Source organism: Geotrypetes seraphini, chromosome 9 (assembly GCF_902459505.1).
Source record: "Geotrypetes seraphini chromosome 9, aGeoSer1.1, whole genome shotgun sequence".
NCBI classification, from domain to species: Eukaryota; Metazoa; Chordata; class Amphibia; order Gymnophiona; family Dermophiidae; genus Geotrypetes; species Geotrypetes seraphini.
The window spans coordinates 25,967,508-25,994,665 of record NC_047092.1 but is presented as its reverse complement, the minus strand read 5'-3'; the positions used below and the strand labels follow the sequence as shown (position 1 = coordinate 25,994,665).

At 41.8% G+C, this 27,158-nt stretch overlaps 2 protein-coding genes across 5 annotated transcripts in view; one reads left to right on the top strand and one right to left on the bottom strand.

Annotated features, from left to right (window-relative positions):
• Positions 1–15,757, bottom strand: part of FAM185A (family with sequence similarity 185 member A) — a 50,904-nt gene extending 35,147 nt beyond the window's left edge. Inside the window, exons 1-4 of one of the 2 annotated variants that reach the window (XR_004540675.1) lie at positions 15,158–15,757; positions 10,346–10,455; positions 8,127–8,216; positions 1,814–1,952 (exon numbers count right to left, since the gene is read on the bottom strand). Coding sequence is in view for 1 of the 2 variants with exons in the window: in XM_033959113.1 (XP_033815004.1) it covers positions 1,814–1,952; positions 8,127–8,216; positions 10,346–10,455; positions 15,158–15,524 (706 nt within the window). In the remaining variant the exon portion in view is untranslated. The remainder of the gene's footprint in view (positions 1–1,813; positions 1,953–8,126; positions 8,217–10,345; positions 10,456–15,157) is intronic. The other variant, XM_033959113.1, reaches the window with a different exon arrangement.
• Positions 15,758–15,785: 28 nt separating this feature from the next.
• The window catches only part of CCDC146 (coiled-coil domain containing 146), a 190,127-nt gene continuing 178,754 nt past the window's right edge, over positions 15,786–27,158 (top strand). For 2 of the 3 annotated variants that reach the window (XM_033959109.1, XM_033959110.1), the window contains exon 1: positions 15,786–16,048. The gene's annotated coding sequence lies outside the window, so the exon portion shown is untranslated. The remainder of the gene's footprint in view (positions 16,049–27,158) is intronic. The other variant, XM_033959108.1, reaches the window with a different exon arrangement.

Genomic DNA, 27,158 nt, shown 5'->3' with positions numbered 1-27,158 from the left:
ATTGGCCAAGTAATGGTAACTGAGCATATATACATAGTAGAGGCAGCCAAAATCAAATTCCTTTTCTTTCAGTGTGAAGCAGGAGCTTCAGAAGTGTGACTTCCATGTCTTTAAAAGGGAAGACTCCATAGTCATTGCTCCTAAGTTGGACCCAGCTTGCAATAAGATGTGGTGAAGACTGAGCTTTTCTCTAAGCAGCAGCACCACTGGAAGAACTATAAAAAGGGCCTTGCATGCAGATACCTTCCACCAGAGTCCTAGGACAAAGTTTACCTAAACCCCCGATTGGGCAAGTTCTGCATTTTATGTGCCTTACTTAGCCAGATGCTATAGGATAGCAGTTCACCACAAGCCAGCTAGGCTTGACCCAGCAGCCACCCTGAAACAAGGGATGTGAGAGAACACAGATAAAGGGAGGCCTGTGAAGAAAGAGGAGTTTGGTAGTACCAATTGGAGAGACAAATGTCTTAACTATTTGTTGGGGAAACACAAAGAAAATAGACTCAGGTTTGGGGGATCATCTATCGAAGTACATTACTGTGTTATATCCAAGATGTCTCAGTACTGTGAAGAAATGGGTCCTGTCTCTCAGGTGCATCCCTCACTTCCCAGTCAGTCAAAAGAGTTAATTGCTATATTTTTAGTAATTACTTTTTGACTTGCACTCTTGTGAAAGAGATCAAGTAAATCTCAATTCCATTAACACCACAAAGGAGATAGTTTCTCCAATTAATGAGAAGCATAAGAGTATTGATGATGTGTCCACTGCTGATGGCTGAATTAGGTGGCCTGCTATTTGAAGGAGAGACAACTGTCTCACCAATTAGAGCACAAGCTTGAAAAAGGTTGAAAGGAACATAGTCACCCAGGGACCATCTATAAAACAATTTAGAAGAGAAGTGTGAACTTCAGGTCCTAGGACTTTGAATAATCACCTTTTTCCACTGTTCTGCTCAATTTAAAGCATTACAGATACTTTTTTTTGAACAGAGAAGGAGGATCATCTAATAAAAAAAATACCCATCTCAACACACACACATTATTTTACCTTACTGTCTTGTGTCTACTTTGATCTGCTCCAGTTTAAGCCCAGAGTTCTGTCTCCTCTTATCCCCAGGACTCTATTCCACTGTTGGCATATTGGTTTGCTGCATTAGTCTATTTCTTTCTAATTAAAGTGAGAGGAACCAGAGAAGTCTCTTTGGCATAGGACTTTCATCCCCTAGTGTAGGGGTGTCAAAGTCAGTCCTCGAGGGCCACAATCCAGTTGGGTTTTCAGGATTTACCCAATGAATATGCACGAGATCTATTTGCATGCACTGCTTTCATTGTATGCTAATAGATCTCATGCATATTCATTGGGGAAATCCTGATAACCCTACTGGACTGCGGGCCTCGAGGACCGACTTTGACACCTCTGCCCTAGTGAGAGGCTGCCTACATATGTATCCCACATTTTTGCTTTGGAGGTAGAAGAGGAAGGAGAAAATATAAGAACTTCTTATACTGAATCGGTTTGAAATCCAACTGTAATATTCCAAGACAAGCTTGAAAAGACAAAATAACATTTAAATGGCTTTACTGCTTATTTAAAGCTACACTTAACTTACTTTGTACCCTTATTCTGCCAAACACACCAAATATTAGCCATGAGTAATATTTAAAACTATTTTAAGTAAAAATAAATGCATTTGTAGTCATTAAGCATTTTTTTAGACTAGTGCTTTGCGACACTGATCCAAGAATCATAGACTTTAAAAATATATACACAAAAGTCAATATAAAATGAAATAATTAATAAGTCTGCTCTTACCATGAATAGTCCCCAATGTAATATCACCAGCAGCAGAAGACAGAAAAGAGGATTCTGCATAAAGATACTTTGTTTTCAACTGACCATCTTCAGTGCAAATGTTAATGGAGCTCCCCTGTAGTTTGTCTATATTCACAGTCTGTAAAAGAAGCAACCAAGAAAATGTTTGAACATAAAATTGTTACTATAACAATAAAGAGAGAATAAAAAAGGTTCAGACGGGGGAATTGCTTTACATCTATAGGTCTACATGAGCATAATACAGTAGAGCAAATATTTTGAAATGTGTTGGTTTGCTTCTTTCAAGACACAGAGGAAAAGTATATATGTGACCATCTCAGGGAAAAGGTGAGTAAATTAGCAGATCTAAAATGTTGTGTGTGGTCAATTTTTCATATCATGGGTTTCTTAGAAAATCTAGCTAAGAAACATCAGCCTGTCTGGAAGTTTCCCTGAGAAAAGAGTGAATGAGGAGTTTTAGCAGTGGTAAAGGAACTACAGAAAGATAAAGTTCTTGAAAACTAAACATAAATGCTATGTTATATAGATTCTAATGACAAATTGGTTGACTCCTGATGCAGGCACAATGGCCAAAACACGGCCATGCCAAGTCCATTCGAGTCCAACTATTATGCCTTTCCTTAATTGCTGTTAATAAATGGCCTTTGCACCTCCTGCCTGTTTATCGAACCTCACTTTTTCTGATGGATCCTTCTCGGCTATCCCACTGTCAATCATAATGCCACAGAGCTCTGTGTTGGGACCCCTTCTCTACCTATACTTGTTCCCTAGGTGCTCTGATCTGCTCTCAAGGCATTCAGTATCATCTTTTTCCTGATGACTCCCAGATCTACCTCTCTACAGCAGAGTATTAAATCAGTGTTTATATTAGATAAATCCTAAAATTAGAATCTCTAAAAACATTCTAAGCAGCGTTAATTTGCCATTGATGCAGTAGCAAATGCCTTCCAAAAAGAAGTTCCTAACCCAAGTAGGTTCCCAGTCAGTGCAAATATCTATACAGCTGTCCAATACCCATTGTGCTTTCAGCACCCCTTGCTTGCATCAAGGTAAATGTCTTTGATACATCTGTGACTAGCTTTCAATTTGAGCTACACTCCCTTCATCAAGTCAGTAAAAGAAACAGCACAGTGACACAAGGCTCAAAAAGCCAGAAGTATGTGAATTGGCAAAGTATTTAATCTAAAAAAAGGGGAAGCCTTTTCTAGGTAAACAGTGTCTTACACATAAAGGGGAAGCCTGGACTTATATCTTAATTTCCTTTCTTTGAATCTTGTCAGAACACTACAAAAATGAGTGGGTTAACAAGTGAGTTATGCCAACAGATGAAGCCCCCCCCCCAAAAAAAAAGAAAAAAAAGCTAAGAGCTCACTTCACTCCCCTTATAGGGGGGCTGGTGCTGCCTTCAGCTCCTCGGTATTCTATGTCAGGTTTCCAATTTACCACCAAAGCTAAATCTTATCAGTCTAAACATTTTATGGTCACTAATCCAAGAATAAAATAGTTCCATATCCTGAAGGTACAACTATCTTCAGAGTAGGCTACAACATATTCACTGTTAGCTTTTTTTAATCTGTCATTCTGAGAACCTTTGCCATGAAGTGGGTTTTGGACTGGTCTGGTAAGACTCGAGGAAAGAAAATTAGTTAAGTCCAAATTTCATCTTCCTCATCATACATGCCAGAGCAGTTCAGAAAAGTGGTATGTACCCAGACTGGGTAGAGGAAGCAGACCTGCATACCAATGCTGAGGTACTTAGATAATGTGTGCAACTGAGGCAAGGGCACTGCCCTACCATTGTCTCTGGAAAAATAAGAGTCTAATTGCCTACAAGGACACCTGAGCTCAAGGGTAATATCACCAGCCCTATGGAACTTTCTAACTCTTGCTGGTTTGGTCTGAGTGACCATCTACTCTACTCCTCCTGAAATCGTTGCCTTAAAAGACCACTGTGTCTCATTAAGATATATCAATAAACAAAAGATCCTTCTGAATTTTGAAGAGAATTTGGCACCTAAAAACATTTCATATGTGAACAAATTGATTTGAAAATGGCTACACCCGCCGTGACCTACTTTACCCAACATTTTACAACTGGAAGAGAGAAAGCTTGATTCGGACAGAAGTGACACATTACTATCTAGAAGAGAGTAATAGGCACAGATACATTTTTCTTTAAAATTATTCAAGATGGCCAATCTCTTCCTTAAGACCTGAGATGCTGCCCTGCAAGGCTTGAAAGGAAGGAAAGTCCGAGCCCTCAGCACTAACTTTAGGTTCCAAACAGCAGATGTCTGTTTTCTTCTATAAGATATACTGTTAACTTTCCACCAAAATCGAGCTGAAATTTTGCAAGATTGTTTTACTGGCCAACCAGGCAAACAATTATCGAACAGACACCACATTACATCTTTTGGGAGGTAGTGTTGAAGTTCTTGTACTAATTGCCAAAACCTGTAATACTGAACAGGCCAAAATTAAAAAAAAAGTCAAAAGAAGAATGTCCACGAGGATACATTCCCCCACCTTCTCCCCTCCTGATCCACTACTAACAGCATATCCCCACAAGCCACCTCCTGGGAACTTACCCTGGGATCTTTCTGGTGGTCTAGTGTTCTGAGACAGAAGCTGTCCACTTCCTTCTCCTGTCACAGAAATGGCCTCGGTTTCAAATGGGAGCAATGACCTCTAGTGGTACTTTCACAATATCACCAACTCATAAGCAGAACTGCTTATATGGTCTGGCATGGAGAATAATGAATACCCTTTTATACAACAGATGCAGGTGGAATGAGAAGCTGTTTGCATTACATGCATGCTGTATAAAATATGTTCCCTATATAGGAGGGTGACCCTAGTAGTAGTGTTATAAAGGCTACGGCTAGGGCTCATCACTGCCATCTGAAATCCAGGCCAGCTCCGGGACAGAAGTGGACCACTCCTGTCTCAGAACACTAGACCAAGGAGATCCCTGGGAGTTCCAGGTAGATACAAATTTGAGAGGGGGAGGATATATCAAGGAGGCATGCGCTGCTGTGGCTTAGTAGGGTTTTTTGAGGACTGCAACCACATTATCATAGCAGGTACCACATAGTGCCAACCCATGTTTTAGTTCTCACAGCCAGCAATGCCTGTGCTCCTCCCCTGCCATGCCCATCACCTGCCTCTACCTGCATCAAGCAGCTAGCAAAGTTGTTGTTTTTTTTAAAATTTATTTTCTGTGCTATGCTAGCTGTTTTAATGCACAGTAGCTATTACCATGGATCTGCACTAAAACCCGATACTAGTTGCTTAACAGCTTAATAAAAGGGTCACTTAGTCAACTAGGTAAACCTGGAATCCATCAGTATACTGTATAAAACCAAATACAGTTTTATTTCTTAAAAATGTTTTTTAACTGGAGGAATACATTTAAGGAATTGACTTCCAAATCAGAACATACATTCCAAAACTATGAAGTATATGAAGTATATAATTAAATGCAAATTTTTGTTTGCCTAATGATAGACCTTAATGTTATTTTATGGCTTTTAATATGCCACAGTTTCAAGTTCTTAATGCAATTAGCATGCGAGATCATCCTTCATCTGCTATAATTATTTAAAAACCATTTGCATTGTATTCTGCAATAATGAAATGTGATCTGATGAGGGGTTTGCTGATATTTCAAATTTGTTAGTCCTATACCTCCTCCTGCTGGTGAAAATGCCTTTTGTAGTATATATACTTTAGCATGTTTTTGTTTTGAACAAAGTTCATTCTTTCATTCAGCTAGAGTTATTTAACATTCATCCATTTGTGCCACTCACCCCGACATCAGCAAACGTCCCCCCAATATTCAGTACTATTTTTTTAACTAGTCAGGGATTGCTGCTAGCTGGATAAATAGCATTTGGCCAGCTAACCACTAATATTCAGAGGGAGATAGCCGATTATAAAGACTAGGAACTGAGAAATAAAATCACAAGCAGAAGAAAACTAGAAGTTCTCAGCAAGGCTGCAGAAACAAACTGAACTTCAAGGGAAGTGGCCGCACAGGTGACCTTGCAGAGGGGGTTGGTGTTATTTTTAAGTTCTGCAGCCAAGGCTGGAATGGATGCACTACCTGATAGTTCAGGCTACAGAGGGATTGTACAAGAAATAGCATTTGGCCAGCTAACCATTAATATTCAGAGGGAGATAGCCGATTATCTCCACTAAATATTTGTGATTAGCGGCTAGTTATAAATATTTGTGATGGCGGTTAAATTAAGAGTAAGCAAGCTGCTTTTGTTAAGTAGGGTATTGAATACATTATTACTTAGCTTTTAGGCTGAAGAGTGTAGTAGGAAAGTAATTGGGTGTCATGTCAAAACTGCGGAAGACAAAGGCGCGCGCGGACAATTGAGCGCAGCGTGGAGGCGCGCGCCAAAGAAAATAACTGTTTTTAGGGGCTCCGACGGGGGTGTGTGGGGGGAACCCCCCACTTTACTTTATACAGATTGCGCTGCGTTGTGGGGGGTTTGGGGGGTTGTAACCCCCCACATTTTACTGAAAACTTCACTTTTTCCCTAAAAACAGGGAAAAAGTTAAGTTTACAGTATAATGAGGGGGGTTACAATCCCCCAAACCACCCACAACGCCGCCGCGATCTGTATTAAGTAAAGTGGGGGAGCTCCCCAACAAAACCCCCCATCGGAGCCCCTAAAAACTATCATTTTCTTCGGCGCGCGCCTCCATCTTGCGCTCAGTTGTGACGAAGCGGCATGTCAATCATTGGGGAAATGATTGCCTTGACCCTAGTGTGTTGCTTCTTAGGATCGGGAACCTTACGTTGAAGATTGGGTCCCTGGGGATGGTGATCTATTTGACACTATCTATACATTATTCAATTATGGCTTCATATCTACTTATTAAGTTCAATAAAAGGTATCATAGTTTACAAACACACAAACACAATCCACAGCTGCTGCAGGGTATGAGACCACATTAAGTTCTCTTTTCAGAACAAATGTGTTTCTCTACCAAGGGAAGAGAATAGCCGGTTTAAATGGTAAGTCAGGAATTACCAGCGTGAAAGTGTTCTACCCTACATCCACAGGGGCATGGCTACTGTATCTGTTCAAATGCAAAGCCAGCATGATAAACAAGTTATTCTCTCACGTGGATTTGTGTGCTTTATATATTTCATTTCGTGTTATGACAAGTCACTGAGATCTGAGACAGTTTAGAAAAATGTAAAAAAATAAAATTCCCTGGTGAATAAACTATGTAAGTTTTCTTTTATGATCGATTAAAAATTATCAAAAAAGAATATAGAGCTGGCTGCAGTGGATGCTAAACAATTTTATGAGACTTTGTCAAGGTCTCTGGGTTCCAGGAGATTCAACAGCAGCAGCCAAAAACACACTGCAGGATAGTATAAAAGACTGTCATTTGCAAATAGTTATACAAAAAAAACAAAACAAAAAAAAAAACCCAAAACCCACACCTGCAGTTTCCAAACCCTGTGTCTGGGGTATAAGTGTCATTCCTTATATTTCGTTCTCCTTTTTGTTGGTTTCTTTCCCACCAATCACTGTTACATCACCTCCCTTATTTGCTTTTTGGGCCCCTCCAGTCTCACGATCATCTCCAAAAACTCCTCCTCCCTATCGCCCACCCTCAAACTAGATGCAAAAGGTGGTTCAGGATGCCACGGTCCCTTGAGCTGGCCCTGACAGCATGCTTGGTGTGAAAGCTCCAGATCACTGGCAAACTTGAGTACACAAGACAGAGAGTAAGATTGTAGTTGTTTACCAAGTCCAAGCCAACAGTCTCAAAAAAATGTTGATTCTGCTAGATAAGGTATCCCATGGATTTACATAGGTATTGTGTTAAAAAAAAAAAAATCTAACACACTGTTCAAGTCTATTCATACCACTACACAGAATATGAGAAGTGAATCAGAGTAAAAATATTCTCATGGTTTCCAAAATATGCAAAGAAACACATTTTTTGCTAAAGAATCTAACAACTTCTGTCATTGGGGGATCCCTCTAGCTATACAAATCTACAAAAGAATCACTTTTTACAGGCTCTCTGAAATAGTATGTGTGAGGACCTAACAAGAACTTATGTTAAGGACATATACCAAACATATCAAAAAAGCTAGAACTGTATGAAACCAGAATACAAATGTAGCCATTCTAATCAATTGCATTTAAATAGCAGTTTTATAAATAAATATTTTTAAAATATTTACCCATTTTATACAGGCCAGTGTGATGCAAAATTATAAACCCTTCAAAAGAAAGCTTCGCTTCTTGCTTACACTTTGCTCTGCTGCTTGAATATTCACATTTCCATGAACTGCTTTCAAACACACTTTGCCTCCTCTTGTGTGTACATGGATGCTGTGACTCTAAAACATGCAAGAAAGTATGATCTTTAACACAACTGTGATAATTTATAACAAACCAAAGCCAGCATTTTCCCTTGCAGGTCACCTGCACACTCATACCAAGTCTGATGGGCCAGTGCTGTACAGTGAAGGTAAAAGGCTAATTTCTGTCAATGCCAAATAGGAAATGTACACAAGGTAAAGATGTGTAGAGAAGGTTCTCTATTCACTCACAGCTATTTCTCCCAGGGAAATTTCTTTCAATTATGCTCTTTATCTAGTGATGATATACTCCATCCTAAACTGAAGGATTTACTGCAAGAACAAATACAAGGCCACTCAATGTGGTTTCTTCCTTTGCTTCACTCTCATACTGCAAAAGGTTCCTATTGCCCTGTATCTTTGATCAGGACTTTTTTTTAGCCAGTTTATGCTGCTGCTGCCCTAAGATACCTAGTCTATGAAATCGGTACACCCTAAAGCAGTGATCTCAAACTCGTGGCCTGGGGGCCACATGCGGCCCGCCAAGTACTAGTTTGAGGCCCTGGGTATGTTTATCATAATCACAAAAGTAAAATAAAAGTTTCTTGACCATATGTCTCTTTAGCTATAAAAGACAATATTATTAAGACTTAGCAGAAAAGAAAGTTTTATAAACTATAAAGAGTTTTACCTCATGCAAAACTGACATTTCTTTAATAAGACATTAACTATTTTTTTCTGAGGCCCTCCAAGTACCTACAAATCCAAAATGTGGCCCTGTAAAGGGTTTGAGTTTGAGACCACTACCCTAAAGGAACTAACTAGAAACCAATAATGTGATGTAATAAGTTATTTCTGGGCTGCCTGGAACATCCTGCAAATTGATTGAATAACTGATCAAATAAAAGGTTCATATCCAATTGTTATGAAGGCCACACACATACAATATCACAGTAAATGATGGCATATATATAAAAAAAAGACCAAAATGGATCCTTCAATCCACTCAGCTGCTATTTGTACATACCTGATCTTTTCAAAAAGAATACAGTTACTTCATCCATCTTATTTTGACATAATGGTGGGCTTTATTTTTTGTGCCAGCTGCAGACGTGACATTAGCAAGATACTTTTTCCACCAGTGGGAAAGACATGCCCACACAAATGGTCACTACTGCTATAATAAAAAGGCCACTCCCAGCAGCAGCAACAGCAAACAAGCATAATACTGATGCAAACTAAGATGACACACACACAGACATAGCTTTCCAAGATGTTCTATTAGGCAAATCAGAACACACTTCTAAGCATGTATCCCACAGATAAGCAGTAAGACTGCTATGACAGATCTAAGAGCTTAAACAGCTGGCATATTAGCAGAACTGTAAATTCTAAAAAAAAGGAATTCAAAAGCCACTCTTTCAGAACGGTGAACTTTCACCTAATGTATTCTGCTTCCCATCTCTTCCAGAATAATAATAATAATTTATTTTTAAATATTGCCTAACCAGCAGTTCATAGCGGTTTACACAATAGGTACTCAGCATACAATATAATAACATCATACATAATAAAATTCTAAGTAATTAATACAATCATAAAACTAATGAATAAAAAAACACAATATAAACTAAAATAAGTATAGATAAAAAGATTAAAAGTACATTATAACTACATGATAATATGAAAATCAATAATGTATATTATATTGTTCAAATAAGTGGGTTTTAAGATCTTTTTGAAATTGATAGTAAGTAAGAAGTGGAGAAACAAGAAGAAAATTAAAATCAACCAGATCTACAAATTTTTTTTTAGAAATAAAAAACTAAGGGCCCTTTTATCAAGCTGCGCTAGCGGGGTTAATACGCGTGACTTTTCATCACGCGTTAGCCCTCCACGCTGGCCTAAAAACTACCGCCTGCTCAAGGGAAGCGGTAGCGGCTAGCGCAGCCAGCGGTTTAGCACGCGGTATTACGCACGTTAAAAGGAGCCCTAAAATGAGAAACAAGGTAAGCTGGTTCTAAGCCAAATAAAACTTTAAAATAAATGCATCCAAATTTAAATAACACTCTAGCCTCAAACGGTAGTCAGTGAAGCTTTTGAGAATATACACTAATATGATTGTGTTTTTCCAGATTAAAAATCAAACGAACAGCTGTACTCATTACCTTTACTGACTGCAAAATGCTGCTCCCCTTCTCTGTTTCTATTTTACAGCTATCGCACTCAATTTTATGAATCTTTACACAACCGGTCCCTGATGTCTTGACGTCCAAATCTGTAATGAAAAGAGTAACATGGCAAGTCAGAATTGGAATCATTCAGGATGCCACCAATTTGTGATAACCAGTTTTCCTTCTTATCTAACTTGAAAGGATGCAACCACCTTCTCTGGCTCAGATGTCAGCAGGTTGTTTCATGAAAACTGAACACTAGCAATCAGCCTCCTCAATCAATGTAAATCCTTCATCTAGTTATGTATCTGTTTAATAAAAGGCACTTCATACTGAATAATATTTTTATATTCCTTTGGTTCCAATAGCATTGTTCTGAGTACTGCACAAAAAACACAATTTTAGCTGAATATGCTGTAGCCAAACACATGGTAAGCTCTTGCATTTGATTACTCTTTCCTCAAATGCTGAGAGAGAATAAACCAAACGCTAGCTACAGCTACTGCAATCAGCTCTTTAGCTTTTAGCTAGTGCATGCTGGATTTCTTTCATTTTTACAGTTAATTTCACAGCAAGATTCAGGCACTGGAAAGATATTGCTGATGGACAGAATGTGTGTCCATCAGCAATATCACCAACCAATTCACAAATTTAGAAGTACAACTGTGCATATGTTTGAGTAAACTTTAAAGAAAACCAGTGTACATGAGGTGGAAGAATAAGTATTCTCACTGGAAGGTCAAACCTCTGAAATGTTGTCCCAAGGGCTTACAACCAACCAACCAACCAACAAAAGGACTCAGAATTATTTATATCCAGCCTATGATTATATGGGAAGGATTTTTTTTTTTTCCTTAAAAGGATAAAACAGGTGAGACAAGTTTCAGATAGGAGAACCTTGTAGATTTGGTTGCAAACATTTCTGTCATGCTCTAAAGCAGTAGTCTCAAACTCGTGGCCCGGGGGCCACATGCCGGGTACTATTTTGAGGCCCTCGGTATGTTACCATTATTCTGGAACGTTGCCCGCCTCACTGCTGTAATCTCACACAAGTGCTTTTTTGTGTCTGTACATAATTTTGAGGTAGAGTACAGACGCATGAAAGCGCTTGCATGAGGTTACAGCAGTGAGGCGGGCAACATTCCAGAACATAAGGTAACCATTGGAGGCAGTGCAGCTTGTGCATGTGTACGTAATCTCATGAAATTTGGCATCTCTCCTGGTGGTGACTGCTTGTTATAAGATGGCGGTTGTGTCCGGTGCAGGAGGAGGCGAGAACTGAAGGCGGTTGCGGACACGACCACCGGACACTTAAGACATACTTTATCCAGGCACAAGTCGGATAATGATTTTCCCCTCTACAAAAAAGTCTAGAGGACTACACCAAAATCTTGCAGTTGATACTTTAGATTGAATCTAAATCACAATTTTGCATGAGGTAAAACTCTTTATAGCTTATAAATCTTTCCTTAATTGCTTCTGATAATTTCAGGTATACATAGCTGAAAGCAGTGCAACATGCAGAAAGTGAAAAACTATCTAAACTTCACTTTCTGCATGTTGCACTTTCAGCTGTGTATAGCTGAAATTATCAGAAGCAATTAAGGAAAGATTTATAAACTATAACGAGTTTTACCTCATGCAAAGTTATCATTTCTTTAATAAGACATTAACTATTTTTTCTGCAGCCCTCCACGTACCTACAAATCCAAAATGTGGCCCTGCAAAGGGTTTGAGTTTGAGACCACTGCTCTAAAGGCATTGGCTCCCAAACCTATCCCAGGGGACCCTCCACCAGTTTTCATGATATTCCCAAAGGATATTCAGACAAATATGCATGCAAATTCTATCAAATTACCGTATACATATCCTGAAAACCCAGAATAGGTTGGGAACCACTGCTCTAAGGCTATAGCAGTCTTGAGTTACATATAGAAAAACAGACACAAGTGTTTGAGCAACAATTCTGTTTGACAAGGGAAGGTAGGGGTACTGGGTATAAATTAGAGGAGTCTGTCTGCTTTTCTACTCAAGAAGGGCAAGTATAAAAAAAACCCCAAAAACAACATACCGACTGTCTAGGAGAATCTCACAAGAAATTACTCTGTGGCTGGCAGCTGGGATACATGCATTAGCAGTGTGGACACAGAACTGGCCTGCTTGTCTTTTCTGCTACAATCTTGTGTTATAAAGGCATATTTTATTTACAGCGCAAGTCTAAAAAAAGCAATATAAAACCCCTAGGACTTACAATTTTTCTAGAGCAAGCTATGTATGAAAAATTTAAATACAACAGAGGTAGTCAACATACAAGTCTGTCATGCACATTCACTAGGGATGTTAAAATCTGGCCTTTTTGGGGGGGAGGGGAAGATTGGGGATGGGATTGGAGGAAGGTTTGCTTATTAAACTTTACATATGTATAAAGCTAATTTTTTATTCTGTATGTATATTCCCTTTATTGTTTGATTAGAGACCTGTTTTCTTTTATTAAAAAGCATCAGAAGTTCCCCCATTCTTGCAGCTCTCTCAAAAAGCTTGAGTAATTGCATGATTTGCAATATTTCTGATTTGAAATTGTGTATTTCTGTGGAGCTTGAACTGTGAAATCTAGGCTTATTTTTTTCTACCTATTCTACTCAATGTAAGGAGTACTTTGTTGAAAACCCCCCAGCTTTTGGGGATCTCACTCAAACCCAGTCTTTGGGAATACACCAAGCTAATCTGATATTAAAGATAAATTTGCAAGTCCTCTCTCATGCATATTAATTGTGGGTATCCTGGAAATTAGACTGCATACCCTAGGACTTTATAGCATTCACTGTTTCCCAGCCCAGAATCCAGAGTCCAGATATCACAATGCAGGGTCCCCCCACCATTGCACCCTCTGAAGGCAGACTTCAGCCTTTCTGTGGTGAGCCTGGATTCAGTTCTTTAGATCAGTGATTTTCAAACCTGTCCTGGGGGATCATCAGCCAGTCAGGTTTACAAGATATTTAAAGGATATCCCTAATAAATGATACACATGAGAGCATTATATATAATGGAGATGACAGGCATGCAGGATTCTTTTTTTAAGTCAGAGGTGGGTTGGTCAAAGGGGGAGCCATTAACTACTAGAGATTTATATTTTTATTTCCAGAGGCAGGGGTGAGTCAGTTGGCAGAGGGTCATTAGACACCAGGGACCGATTTAGAGAGATATCCAGGACAGGGGAATCATGTTGAGACAGGTGGGGTGCCACTAGACACCCACTCCTGTCAACTAACCTGACCCTACCCTAACACCATCCTGAATCCCCTCCCTCCCTCATGACAGGGTAGACCCCTGACCCAATGGGATGCCAGCACAACCAGGCTGCCTCTTTCACAAACCCCACCCCTTACACTTTACAACCCTCCCACCTGCCAAACAAAACCCCCACCCCTAGCCCTCCCCCGAGTCACTTCCATATATGGGTCATGAGTCATGCATGGAAGATGGCCATAGTACCATGAAACTACTGCAAAGTGTCTTGGGACCATTTTGGATGACAGTGCCACCTGGAACCCCACTGACACTAATTATGATCCCTGGATATGTACCAGGAGAGGGCTGGGCTCCGACAGGAGGCAGTGTTGTAAAGTGTAATGGAAGGGGTTGGGGGAAGATAGTAAGGATTGGGTACTGCATCAGAAGGATACCAGGATCTTTAGGAGGCGTCAAGAGATGCATCACCACCACACACAATGTGCTCTGTTACCAGAGTACCGGTAGTGTAATGGGACACAGCAGCACTTAACTATGGATCTTTACTAAGTAAGCTAACAGTTACTTCCAGCCACACCCCCTCCCATCCTTATCAGACACAGTTCACTCTGGCGAAGGCAGCCTTTTTACCGCAAAGGCCCCTGTTTTGGCACAGTAGACCAATGCACAAAAGGGTCCCTTAGGCCAGTGGTTCCCAACTCTGTCCTGGTAGACCACCAGGCCAATCGGGTTTTCAGGATAGCCCTAATGAATATGCATGGAGCAGATTTGCATGCCTGTCACTTCTATTACCTGCAAATCTCTCTCATACTTATTTATTAGGGCTAGCTTGAAAACCCAATTGGCCTGGTGGTCCTCCAGGACAGGGTTGTGAACCACTGCCTTAGGCAACTGTAGCCATAAGAATTAGGCAAGTCTCGCTGCCCAAGTCCAGTCCTTGAGATCTACTGGCAGGCCAGAGTTTCAGGATATCCACAATGAACACGCATGAGAGAGATTTGCATACCAAGAAGGCAGTGCAAGCAAATCTCTCTCATGCATATTCACTGTGGATATCTTGAAAACCTGGCCTGCCAGTAGATCTCAAGGATCGGACTTGGGCAGCCCTGCTCTAGCCCAAATATCAGTCATAACAGGGAAGGAGGAAATCCACTTTCATGCTGAACCTAGTCCCATTCGCATCAGGGATGCAGACTGCTGACCACTGCAGGGTGTCAAAGTCCCTCCTCGAGGGCCGTAATCCAGTCGGGTTTTCAGGATTTCCCCAATGAATATGCATTGAAAGCAGTGCATGCACATAGATCTCATGCATATTCATTGGGGAAATCCTGAAAACCCGACTGGATTCCGGCCCTCGAGGACCGACTTTGACACCTGTGGCTTAAATGATTAAGGACCATCACAGACCTGAAGCCATAGGAGCCAGCTCTGCGGGTGCTTGAGCCCCCCCTCCCCCCAATATTACATAGACCCCCTGATTGTGTCCAGACCTAGGGACGGACCCCAGCGGAGGGGGAGCCCCTATACTACGTCTCCAAAACCCTCCTGCCCACATACCGAACTTGAGCGGCGTGGCGACATCCACCGAGCTCCCGCTGTCGATGCTCTCCGACAAGATCTGCACCCGTCGGGTCGCCTCGTCATACCTCACCTCAATGTGGTCCAGGTCGAGGCCGCGCTCCGCGCCGGACACGGTGACGAAAAGCCGGTCGGCGTGCGGGTGGCTGAAAGGGTCCTGAGAGCGCACGCTGACCCCGCACGGCAGCCGTACCCTCAGCGAGCCGTAAGGGCTCACGACGAGCGTCCACTGCTTCAGGGCCTTGCTCCCGCCTTCCGCCGAGCTAGCCCAGCCCCGGCGCCCGGCCGCCGCCGTCCTCCGCAGAGACCGAGCGCAACCACGGCAAAGGGCCAACGGAAGCAGCATCCTCCGCCCGCTTCCCGGTGACAGAACGGCAACAGCTTCTCTCTCGTCAGGCTCCTCCTCGCTCCCAGTGGCGCTCCCGCAACTGCCTTCTGGGAGGCGTAGTCACATGCCAGAGACTTCCCACTGCAGATGACGGGCTGCGAACTACAATACCCGACACGCCATGCCCCACTTTCCCCAGACTGTATACTGTCCTCTGTCAGGGAAACGTGAAAACATTACTGTTTCCAGCGTAAGATTCAGAATACACCATAAGCGTCAATTCCTCACGAAGAAACGTTTATTCGGGCCTTCGGGGCATGCGTTGCTAACGGACCGCCTCCGCTGGCCTCTTATTGGGTCACCTGCCTGTCGAGAGGAGGAGGAGGGGGCGGGGCTACTATGGCGGTCGTCTGTCTCTATGGAAACGGACGCCTAGGCTGTGAAAGAGGGCTGCCGCGGTTCCTATTGTCAGAAGCGTTCCGTTCCCCCGGGAGCCCGCAAGACCTTTTACCGTTTACTCTCCCATCCCCGGGCCTGTCTAGGTGAGTTTTTCTGCCACATACTCCCGGCTTGCGTTGTTTTGCTCGCTGGAAAATCTGGTTACTGAGTGGCCGTGATTTTTTTTTTTTTCTTCTAATTGCCGGATAGTTCAGGGATTGTTGACTTTTTCCAGGTTTATACTCGGGAATCAACTTGTGAAATCGACTGCATTTTATATTGCTCGAGAGATGGTGTAGGAAAAACTTCGGGAAATGATTCCAAAGAAAATGGGATTGGGTGCATTCCAATTCTAGTGGCGGAAAGCAATGGGTTAACTTTTTCTAACTGTTGTGACTTTGCGTTTATTTCTCTCTTTATTGGATTTGGTGTGACAGTGTCACAGTTGGGGTTTCTGATTACTCTGGTGGCTATTGCTAGTCTTGTGGTTATGGAAAAAAGTCATCACTTTATATGTCTCCTGGGGTTATGGTAAGCATCAGGTTTAAAATGATACCAGTGATCCTTAGTGGTAGCTTTGCAGTACTATTGCTTAAACAAGGGTGCCCAGTTATAGAGTTACCTCAGTGGCATAGTATGGGGGCAGGAGCACCCATGCACTATCTTGGCAGGGGCATCACCCAGCAGCAGCCTAGCATTTCTCTTCTCTCCCCTACCCCTAGCAATGGGGGATCTCTTATCTGCTATTCTTTGCTGGCAGTGAGCAAGGACTCCTACCTGCTGTTCATGCCAGCCCTGAGCCCTCCTTCTGACATATCTTCCTGTTCACAGGACCAGGAGGTTACGTCAAAGGGATGGCTTGGGCTGGCATAAGCAGTGGGTAGATGACCCTGCTCACAGCTGGTGAAGAGTAGCAGAATTTAAGAGGTACAGTGGGAGAGAGAGTACAGTTAAGAAACCATCCTCCATCGCCAGGGTGGGAGATGCCAGGCAGCATCTTCCTTCCACCTTGGGCACCAACTTCCCTTGTGCCACTGACTTAGAGGGGCATAATAAAAACAAACAAACGTCTAAGTCCCCTTTTGGTCTAAGTCAGTAGACGCTGAAGTAGGCAGCAGAGAAATGCCCATTCTCAAAAAAAAACAAAAAAAAAAACCTCCCGCCCAAATTGAGGTTTTTTTTGAGAGTGGCCTACCTGCACGTTCAACAATCTACTGGCCCAGACTGCCACTACGCCTATCCCTACACCACATTCCCAACCAAAAAATCGCCCAAGTCCCAAACGCCCAAACCCAGACCTTTTAGGCGAAGGAAGGGCCAGTCCTTCGCCTGAAAGCAGGATTCTGTAACTGGCGTATGTCAAAAAAACAACGCCGGTTACAGAATCCTATAACTGGCCCACCCCCCACCACAGCTGCGATCCCGATCCTCCCCCCCCCCGACAAAACCCTGAACCGGCAGGAGGGATCTCAAGCCCTCCTGCTGAAGATGGCACCCTGAACTGCCCCTGCAGGAGGTAGCCCAGGACCTCCTGCTGAGGCGTTCCCCCAGAACACCTCCCCCTGACAACACCGGCAGGAGTGATCCCTCACCTCATTGGTCTAGCATCCATCTTCTTCCCTCCCTTCCATCTTTCCTTCCCCCTCCCCTCAGATCTGGTATCTCTGTCTCCTTCCCCCTTCTCCCATGCTCTGGGCATCTTTCTCCTCTCCTTTCCACCCCCCCCCCCCCAATCTCCCATGGTCTGGCATCTCTCTCTCCTCTCCTTTTCTTGTCTTCCCTGGTCTTCCTTCTCAATTTATTTTCTGCCAAAACTTATCATTTCTTTCTCTTTAATATCACTAAAATCAGACCCTTTCTTTTGAAGCACACTGCTAAGACCCTCATCCACACACTCATCAGCCTAGACTACTGCAACCTGGCCTTCCACTTAATCATCTCTCTCCCTTTCAGTCTGTTCAGAACTCTGCTGCATACCTCATATCCCATCTGCATCGCTATGCCCACATTACCCCTCTCCTCAAGTCACTTCATTGACTCCCTCTCCGTTTCCATCTACAGTTCAAATTCCTCTTACTGACCTACAAGTGTATTCACTCTGCGGCTCCTCAGTATCTCTCCTCTCTCATATCTCCCTACATTCCACCCCCCCCACCTTCAGGCTTTCCACTCATCAGGTAAGTCTCTTGTATCTGTACCCTTCTCCTGTACAGCCAACTCCATACTCTGTCCCTTCTACTTTGCTGCACCTTATGACTGGAACAAACTGCCTGACTCAGTATATCAGGCTCCGTCTCTGGCAGCATTCAAATCCAGAATCAAAACCCATTTATTTGAAGCTGATCATAAGTGAAGCCAATACTTGGTTTTACTAAATGGCGCTACAGGTTTTTAATATGGGCCAGCAAGGTAAATGCTTTGACGTCCCTAGGAATTCTGTGAGCATCGTAGCATTTACCTCGTTAGCCCGTGCTAAAAACCTTTAGCACAGTTTAGTAAAAGGAGCCCTAAGTTAAGGCGCCTCTTATAGAATTTGCCTCTTTGCTTTTATGTAAGATTTTGCTTTGGATTTTATTGTGCCAACTGCTTTTTTCTTCTACAATTCAATTAAACGTCCACTAGATGGCAATAAGTGCTCTTTTGACATTTTGAATGTTTGCTGCAGGGAGAGGAGAATTAAGCAAGAATCCTTTGGGTCTGTAGAGTTATTAATTGATCTTAATTATCAAGCAATGTTGTACTGCCAATTTCTTATCAAGTAGCCCTTGCTAGCTGTGCTTCACTCGGTGAGACACTCCTTGTTTAAGAAAATAATTTAACAAAGTGTTCCTTGCAGCCCTCGAGACCCTGATTCAATATACTGTATCATGGTTGGCAAGCTGCATTTAATTATTTGCTGATGAGGATGGGCTTAATCATAAAATGTAAGCAGTTATCTATCTTTTTATTATATCAAGGAAAGCAAACTCTACTCGAAGAAACTTAAGGACCTCAGAATGCAATTTTCTGGAAGGAAAATGGGGAATAGGACAGAAACATTCCAACATGTAGCTGATTTCACTAGAGTGGAATGAGGCATTTTCCAGGAAAAAAATTCAAAGACAAGGGGTCAAGATCTGAAACTGGAGAGAGAGAGAGGTTCAGAGGGAAAAGAGAAAGCCTTTCTTTTTAACTGAGATATGTGAAATAGTCTACCAGCAGAGTTAAAAGAAAATAAGAACATAAGCAATGCCTCCACTGGGTCAGACCCGAGGTCCATCATGCCCAGCAGTCCGCTCACGCGGCGGCCCAACAGGTCCAGGACCTACGCAGTAGCTCCCTATCTATACCCCTCTATCCCTTTTTCCAGCAGGAATTTGTCCAATCCTTTTTTGAAATCCAGTACCGTACTCTGTCCTATTACGTCCTCTGGAAGTGCATTCCAGGTATCCACCACACGCTGGGTAAAGAAAAACTTCCTAGCATTTGTTTTGAATCTGACCAAAAGCATAGCATAATAAATGTCCCCCAAAAAACAAGTAGAAAGCACAGTGGTAGGGCAAAAGGAGGAATCGTAAACAGAATAAATGGGGAGGGTTTCTGAGCATTGAGCTAGTTGTAACTAGAGAAATTCCATGTTCTCATCATCATGGGCCAAATTCTTTAAAAGGCACCATAGGTTACGCAACAGTAGGTGCCATATTGCCACCTAACTTACCCCCTCTTCTATTAAACTGCGCTAGAGTTCCTATGAGCATCGGGAGCAGCGTGGGCCATTCAGCACGGCCCTCTGCGCTACAAATTGCTAGCACAGTTTAATAGAAGAGGGGGTTAGCTTCCTTTTATGAAACCGCGTTTAGCTTTCTTATCGCCATCTCCGGCGGTATTAGCTCTGATATTCATAGGAATTCTATGAACGTCGGAGCCAATACCACTGTAGCTGGTGATAAAAAGGCCTAACGCGGCTTCGTAAAAGGAGGGGGGGGCAGTTTTAAACGGTGCGATAATTGACCATGCCATTAAAAACCAATAAAACCTCATTAAAAAAAGGTAGGTACCAGCAGATGCCTATGAAGGTAGGTGCAATCTTGGCGTTTAAGGTCAAAGTAGGCGTAGTTAGGGGCAGAGATGACCTTAGGTGCTGTTAGATGCAATTCTCAAAAGAACTTAGGTTTCCACAATGTAGGCAAGTAAAACCCTGGCTTGCATTGCACATGCCTAGGTTTTCTGGCAGGTGCTGATAATTGCAATTATTTAAACAGCACCTAAGCTTGAAATTGGAACCACGCACGAGGTGATTAAATTTGCAGATGATACTAAATTGTTCAAAGATGTTAAAACGCATGCGGATTGTGGAAAATTGCAGGCAGACCTTAGGAAACTGGAAGACTGAGCGTCCAAATGGCAGATGAAATTTAATGTGGACAAATGCAAAGTGATGCACATTGGGAAGAATCACAGTTACCAGATGCTAGGATCCACCTTGGGGGTTAGCACCCAAGAAAAGGATCTGGGTGTCATCGTAGACAATACGATGAAATCTTCTGCCCAATGTGTGGCGGCAGCCAAAAAAGCAAATAGGATGCTAGGAATTATTTAAAAAAGGGATGGTTAACAAGACTAAGAATGTCATAATACCCCTGTATCGCTCCATGGTGTGACCTCATCTGGAGTATTGAGTTCAATTCTGGTCTCCTTATCTCAAGAAAGATATATTAGCGCTAGAAACGGTTCAAAGAAGAGCGACCAAGATGGTAAAGGGGATGGAACTCCTCTCGTATGAGGAAAGACTAAAATGGTTAGGGCTCTTCAGCTTGGAAAAGAGACAACTGAGGAGAGATATGATTGAAATCTATAAAATCCTGAGTGGGGTTGAACAGTTGCAAGTGGATCAATTTTTCACTCCGTTAAAAATTACAAAGACTAGGGGACACTCGATGAAGTTACAGGGAAATACTTTTAAAACCAATTGGAGGAAATTTTTTTTTAAATCAGAGAATAGTTAAGCTAGAGAATGTTGTAAGAGCAGATAGCGTAGCTGGTTTTAAGAAAGGTTTGGACAAGTTCCTGGAGGAAAAGTCTATAGTCTTTTATTGAGAAAGACATGGGGGAAGCCACTGCTTGACCTGGATTGGTAGCATGGAATATTGCTATACCTTGGGTTTTGGCCAGGTACTAGTGACCTGGATTGGCTACTGGGCTTGTTGGACCATTGGTTTGACCCAGTAAGGCTATTCTTATGTTCTTAAGCATGATTAACACACGGACAGTGCCATTATTTTTAGGCAGCTGACGATTTAGGCACTGTTTACAGAATCTGGTCTCATATGTTTAGCACTGTGTGATTCCACTTTATGTAGGAATGATAATTTGATAGATTGCTTATTGAGGTTTCTTATAAAAAAAAATGACCTCCTCTCTGAAAATCTGGCTTCCTGCTCTGGGTTTTAAGAAATAAAGGGGTCCTTTTATTAGGGCGGGCTAACCAATTTAGCGCATGCTAAATGCTAAGGCACCATTATATTCTATGGGCGCCTTAGAATTTAGTGCACGGACGGGGAGAGGGACCTTGGGGTTATAGTGTCCGAAGATCTAAAGGCGAAAAAACAATGTGACAAGGCAGTGGCTGCTGCCAGAAGGATGCTGGGCTGTATAAAGAGAGGCGTAGTCAGTAGAAGGAAGAAGGTGTTGATGCCCCTGTACAGGTCATTGGTAAGGCCTCACTTGGAGTATTGTGTTCAGTTTTGGAGACCGTATCTGGCGAAGGACGTAAGAAGACTTGAGGCGGTCCAGAGGAGGGCGACGAAAATGATAGGAGGCTTGCACCAGAAGACGTATGAGGAGAGACTGGAAGCCCTGAATATGTATACCCTAGAGGAAAGGAGGGACAGGGGAGATATGATTCAGACGTTCAAATACTTGAAGAGTATTAACGTAGAACAAAATCTTTTCCAGAGAAAGGAAAATGGTAAAACCAGAGGTTGAAGGGTGAAGTTGAGGTTGAGGGGTGGTAGATTCAGGGGCAATGTTAGGAAATTCTACTTTACGGAGAGGGTAGTGGATGCCTGGAATGCGCTCCCGAGAGAGGTGGTGGAGAGTAAAACTGTGACTGAGTTCAAAGAAGCATGGGATGAACACAGAGGATTTAGAATCAGAAAATAATATTAAATATTGAACTAGGCCAGTTACTGGGCAGACTTGCAGGTCTGTGTCTGTGTATGGCCGTTTGGTGGAGGATGGGCAGGGGAGGGCTTCAATGGCTGGGAGGGTGTAGATGGGCTGGAGTAAGTCTTAACAGAGATTTTGGCAGTTGGAACCCAAGCACAGTACCGGGTAAAGCTTTGGATTCTTGCCCAGAAATAGCTAAGAAAAAAAAAAAAAAATTTTAAATTGAATCAGGTTGGGCAGACTGGATGGACCATTCGGGTCTTTATCTGCCATCATCTACTATGTTACTATGTTACTATGTTACTCTAATCTTTAGCCCATGCTAAATGGGTAGCACACCTTAATTAAAGGACCCCAAAATAGAGTTATGAAGCACACTGTCCGATCAGCTGCAGAGACTGAAGATGGTATTTTTTTCTTTGTCATTGGAGTAGGAAAAAGCCTAAAAATCAGGGTAGCTTTTTAAACAAACAGTTATTGCTCCCTTTCCTTCAATCATCAGCTCAAAAAAACTCACCTCAATTTATATCATTCTGTCGAGGTACTTTCTTAGAACTTCTTTTTTAATTAACTTATATATTGAGAATTCTTCAAGTAGCTCCTGAGAAGCTTCAAAATATATGCGGTCCAATGTAATCAGCTCTCTTGATGCAAGTCAGCGTTTCCCAGCTCCAGCGTCGCTGCATCAGGGATACCTTGATACATCTTACTGCAACAAAACCAAAGAGGAATCTTGTTACCTTAAACTTGATTTTTCTTCACTTTAGAGTATACCTTACAGAGACTCACCAATTATTTATCTTTCAACCAAAAAGGCTGTTGACATCTATTTAGAGTGGAGGTCGCCATCTTTACGTAGCAGCCGCTAACAGCAGTTAATGTTAGATGCGTTTAAAAAAGGTTTGGACAGTTTCCTGAAAGAAAAGTCCGTAGTCTGTTATTGAGAAAGCCATGCAGGAAGTCACTGCTTGCCCTAGGATTGGTAGCATGGACGTTGGGTACTATTTGGGTTTCTGCTGGTACTTCTGACCTAGATTGACCATTGTGGAAACAGGATTCTGGGCTAGATGGACCATTGGTCTGACCCAGTATGGCTATTCTTAGGTTCTTATGGGTTATTTGGGGGCTCATTTTCAAAAAAGAAAAATGTCCCAAAAGTGGCATTAAAGGGCAGATAAAGTAGGTGTTTTTCATGTTAAACCCTTCCAATTTGCTATGTGGAGGACTAGTGGAAGAGTGGCCTAGTGGTTAGGTCTGCAGCCATAGTACCCTGAGGTTGCAGGTTCAAGCCCAGTGCTGCTCCTTGTGACCCTAGGCAAGTCACTTAAAACTCCATTTTCCACAGGTACACTACATTAGTCAAACTGTAAACCCACCGGGACAGAGAGGGAAAAATACGTGAGTACCTGAATGGGCATAAGTGGTCTATAAATACTAAAATAAATAAATATTTTGAAGCTTATAGTCTAAATGAATATATATGCTGTCAATCAGTAGTCAATCTAACTTTCAAGGAGGGGTGATAGAGGTGTGATGTGGGTGGGACTAGTGCGGGATTATGACTTGGACATTTTTCTTGACAAAACCAGGACAAACTTAGAAGTAAACTAGACCTAAGAAGTAAAACATTTTTTGTGACAAAATTACCTTGAAGAAATTTGTGCAAGTGGATTGATTTGGACATTTTTCTGCCATAAACATTTAAGAATACGTCCAGGGCCTAGTTGGGACTAGACCTATTTTAATAATTGATAAGTGCCTATAGACACAGATAAATGCAATACTTGAGTCATCATTTCCACTAACATGAGATAGTCATATGTGGAACGTTATTACATATTAACCCCCCCCACACACAGATCGTTATAAATGTCGTCTTAATGTCGTCTTTTCCTAATTATGACTGATGATAACACATAATTGGAAGAATTATGATCGTCTAAATTTTCCTTTTTGGTGGGCTAATTTATGCTCCACTTATCGGAATGAAAAAATGAATGCTGATTTGACGGGGCATAGTAAGTTCTTTAAATTGATTTGGGACCCGTTGACATCTTTTATTACTGCATTGTAATTGATTTTTGATTTTAATTCAGTTTAATTCTATTCACATCCAGGGTGGGTGGGAGGAGGTAGGGATTACTTTATTATTTTAAATAAAGGTGGATTTAGAAAGTATATATGTATTTGTGTTTTATTGCTTACTCAATGGAAGGGGTGGATGGGATAAAATGATGGTTTATGGGTATTGGTAAGCTGTATGTGTGTTTCTTATTTTATTGTATGCTTCTAAATCTGTATATTGCACTGTTAAATATTTTTGAAACTCAATAAAATATTTAAAATAGATAAGTGCCTAAAAGGTGCCCAAACTGACCAATTGACCACTGGAGGGATATAAACATGTCCCTCCCACACTCCCCCAGTGGCCACTGACCCCCTCCCATCCCACAAAGATGTGAATGAAACTATTCATATCTGCCTGTATGAGAGCTTCAGATGTTATGGCCAGTCCTAATAGAGCAGCAAGCAGGTTCCTCGGGTAGTCCAGAGGGATGTGTAATCAATCTTAGAGATGGGGACTCAGGCCCATATCCCACTCTAACTATGACACTCATGGTGGAATATGTGAGCTTTCCAAAATCCATCCAAATCCCACTATATTTACATATAGGTGACATCTGCAGGCATAAAGGCTATTAGTGAGGTGTACAGTTGGGTCCAGTAGGTTTTGCTAGGATTTGGATGGTTCACCATATACCAGTGTCTCTCCAATTTTTTTAGCTTTGCACACTAAACGGAGCAAATGTTTTTTTGCAGCACCTTATAATTGAAATTATAAAATTGCAAAACCAACAAAAAAATTAAATTTGAGAGTTCTTTAAAGTTCTATAAGCTATGTATGGGTAATAGTAACAATGGTGAAACTAAAATAGATAGAATTGCTAATCAATGCGATGGATGTGATTGTTTTTGAGTGCAAATTAACTAAAAAAATGACTCGATAGTTGACAAAAACACACATTTCATCATCTACCATCTGCAATTGTTCTCTTTTTTTTTCGATTTCATATCTGTCAGAGCTGAAAATTCAAGTTTGCAAAGATAAGATCCCAACAGTAACGAAGCCTTGATTGCTTTGTTGCTCAAATTAGGATAACTACTGCATAAAAAAATAAAACTAAAATTATTTGCTGTTAGCTTTTAAGGACCAATCACATCAAAGAATGATGCTTATCTGGGCCTTTGTATCCTTATGCACACAGACGCTCATAACATTGACAGATTCTTCCATACGTGAGGTACCTGTCATCTATTCCTGTGTATACTTATGAAGGGAATCTTTAAAAATAAAGTAAAATTCTGGAATCTCTTTGTGGCACACCACTGTGCCGTGGCACACAGTTTGAGAGACACTGCCATATACTATAAGGGTGTTATGGTGAGATGTGTACCTGGGGCTTTTTCTAAGTGAAGTTTACTGCATTGCTTCCTAAGGTGCCCCATTGCTCTGCTGGGATGTCTGTGTGGCCGGTTCATAGACAAAACCGCCGAAGACAAAGGCACGCGCCGACAACTGAGCGCAAGACGGAAGTGCGCACCGAAGAAAAAGAGTGTTTTTAGGGGCTCCGACGGGGGGCTTTGTTGGGGAACCCCGCCCCCACTTTACTTAATACAGATCGTGGCGGCGTTGTGGGGGGTTTGGGGGGTTGTAACCGCCCTCATTATACTGGAAACTTAACTGTTTCCCTGTTTTTTAGGGAAAAAGTGAAGTTTTCAGTAAAATGTGGGGGTTACAACCCCCCAAACCCCCCCACAACGCCCCACAACGCAGCACGATTTGTATAAAGTAAAGTGGGAGGGGTTCCCCCCCCACACCCCCTGTCGGAGCCCTTTAAAACAGTAATTTTCTTCGGTGCGCACCTCCGCGTTGCACTCAGTTGTCTGCGCGCGCCTTTGTCCCGGCGTGCTTTTGACCTGACACCGTGTGGCCACTCTACTCCAATGCTGACCCCTCCTACATCCCAATAGCTTGTTCTGTATGTTTTTCTTTTGGATGTGCTTTTTTTTTTTTTTTTTTTTTAAATAAATGGTCCAAAAAGATAGATGCATTGAGCACAAGCATATCCATTTTCAAAAAAAAGGAAGATAGACGTTTTGCAGTTTTGAAAATGATCGTGTTTCCTACAGGATTTTTGTGCATGTTCCACTAAACATCTAAACTTGGATTTAGAAGTCATATAAAAAATGCCCCTCTTTGTCATCAGTGGTCACTTTTATGGTGACAACACATATTCAAAAATATTTTTATACCCACTGATATTTTCCATATTATTTAGTGCATTTGTTCTGGAAAATGAGCCTTGGGATCTGCATTATATTATGTGCTTCTAAATTTACCTGCTTGAATGTTATTTAGAAAAGGCCAGACAATTGTCCTTGTTAAAATACATTTCATTTCAAAAGTTATATGAAAATTTAGTCCTCCTTAAGATCTGTCTTCACTTTTAAACTTTTACTCTGATAAACAAAATCTGGCAAAAAAAAATGCATGGCCCTGCATGAGTTAAAATAACACCCTTTGAGTAATAAGAAGCTTTGTAAGTGGAAAGAATGCTCTCAACTAGGAGGTCATGGATTTTATCTCTACAGGGGTAGACCCAGGAATAACATCAAAAAGAATTTCTTCCCTGAAAGGGAATGGTTTCCCAGTGTCCTCGATGGGCACAAAAAAAGAATTGGCATTTTAGAAAGCCTGGGATCCCTTATAGAGAAGAAGTGAGGGGAAAGCTAGTGATCATCTGAGGCCTGGGGCCTTGCACCAGGAGTGAAATTATTAGTCAGACTTGGTAGGCCTAAGTTTCTGTGCAGCAAGTATAGATGTTTGTGTACTTGACAAGGATTTGTTTGTGCCCTTGGTACTCTGTACAAGTTATTTAACTCTTTAGCCTTCCTCGGTGTTTCATAGATAAATATAGTCAGTGAAATTAGAGCCAGAATAGCCTTGAATAATTTCCAAGTAGCACTGAAGACATAAAGCTTTTAACCAGAAGCTCATGAACCACA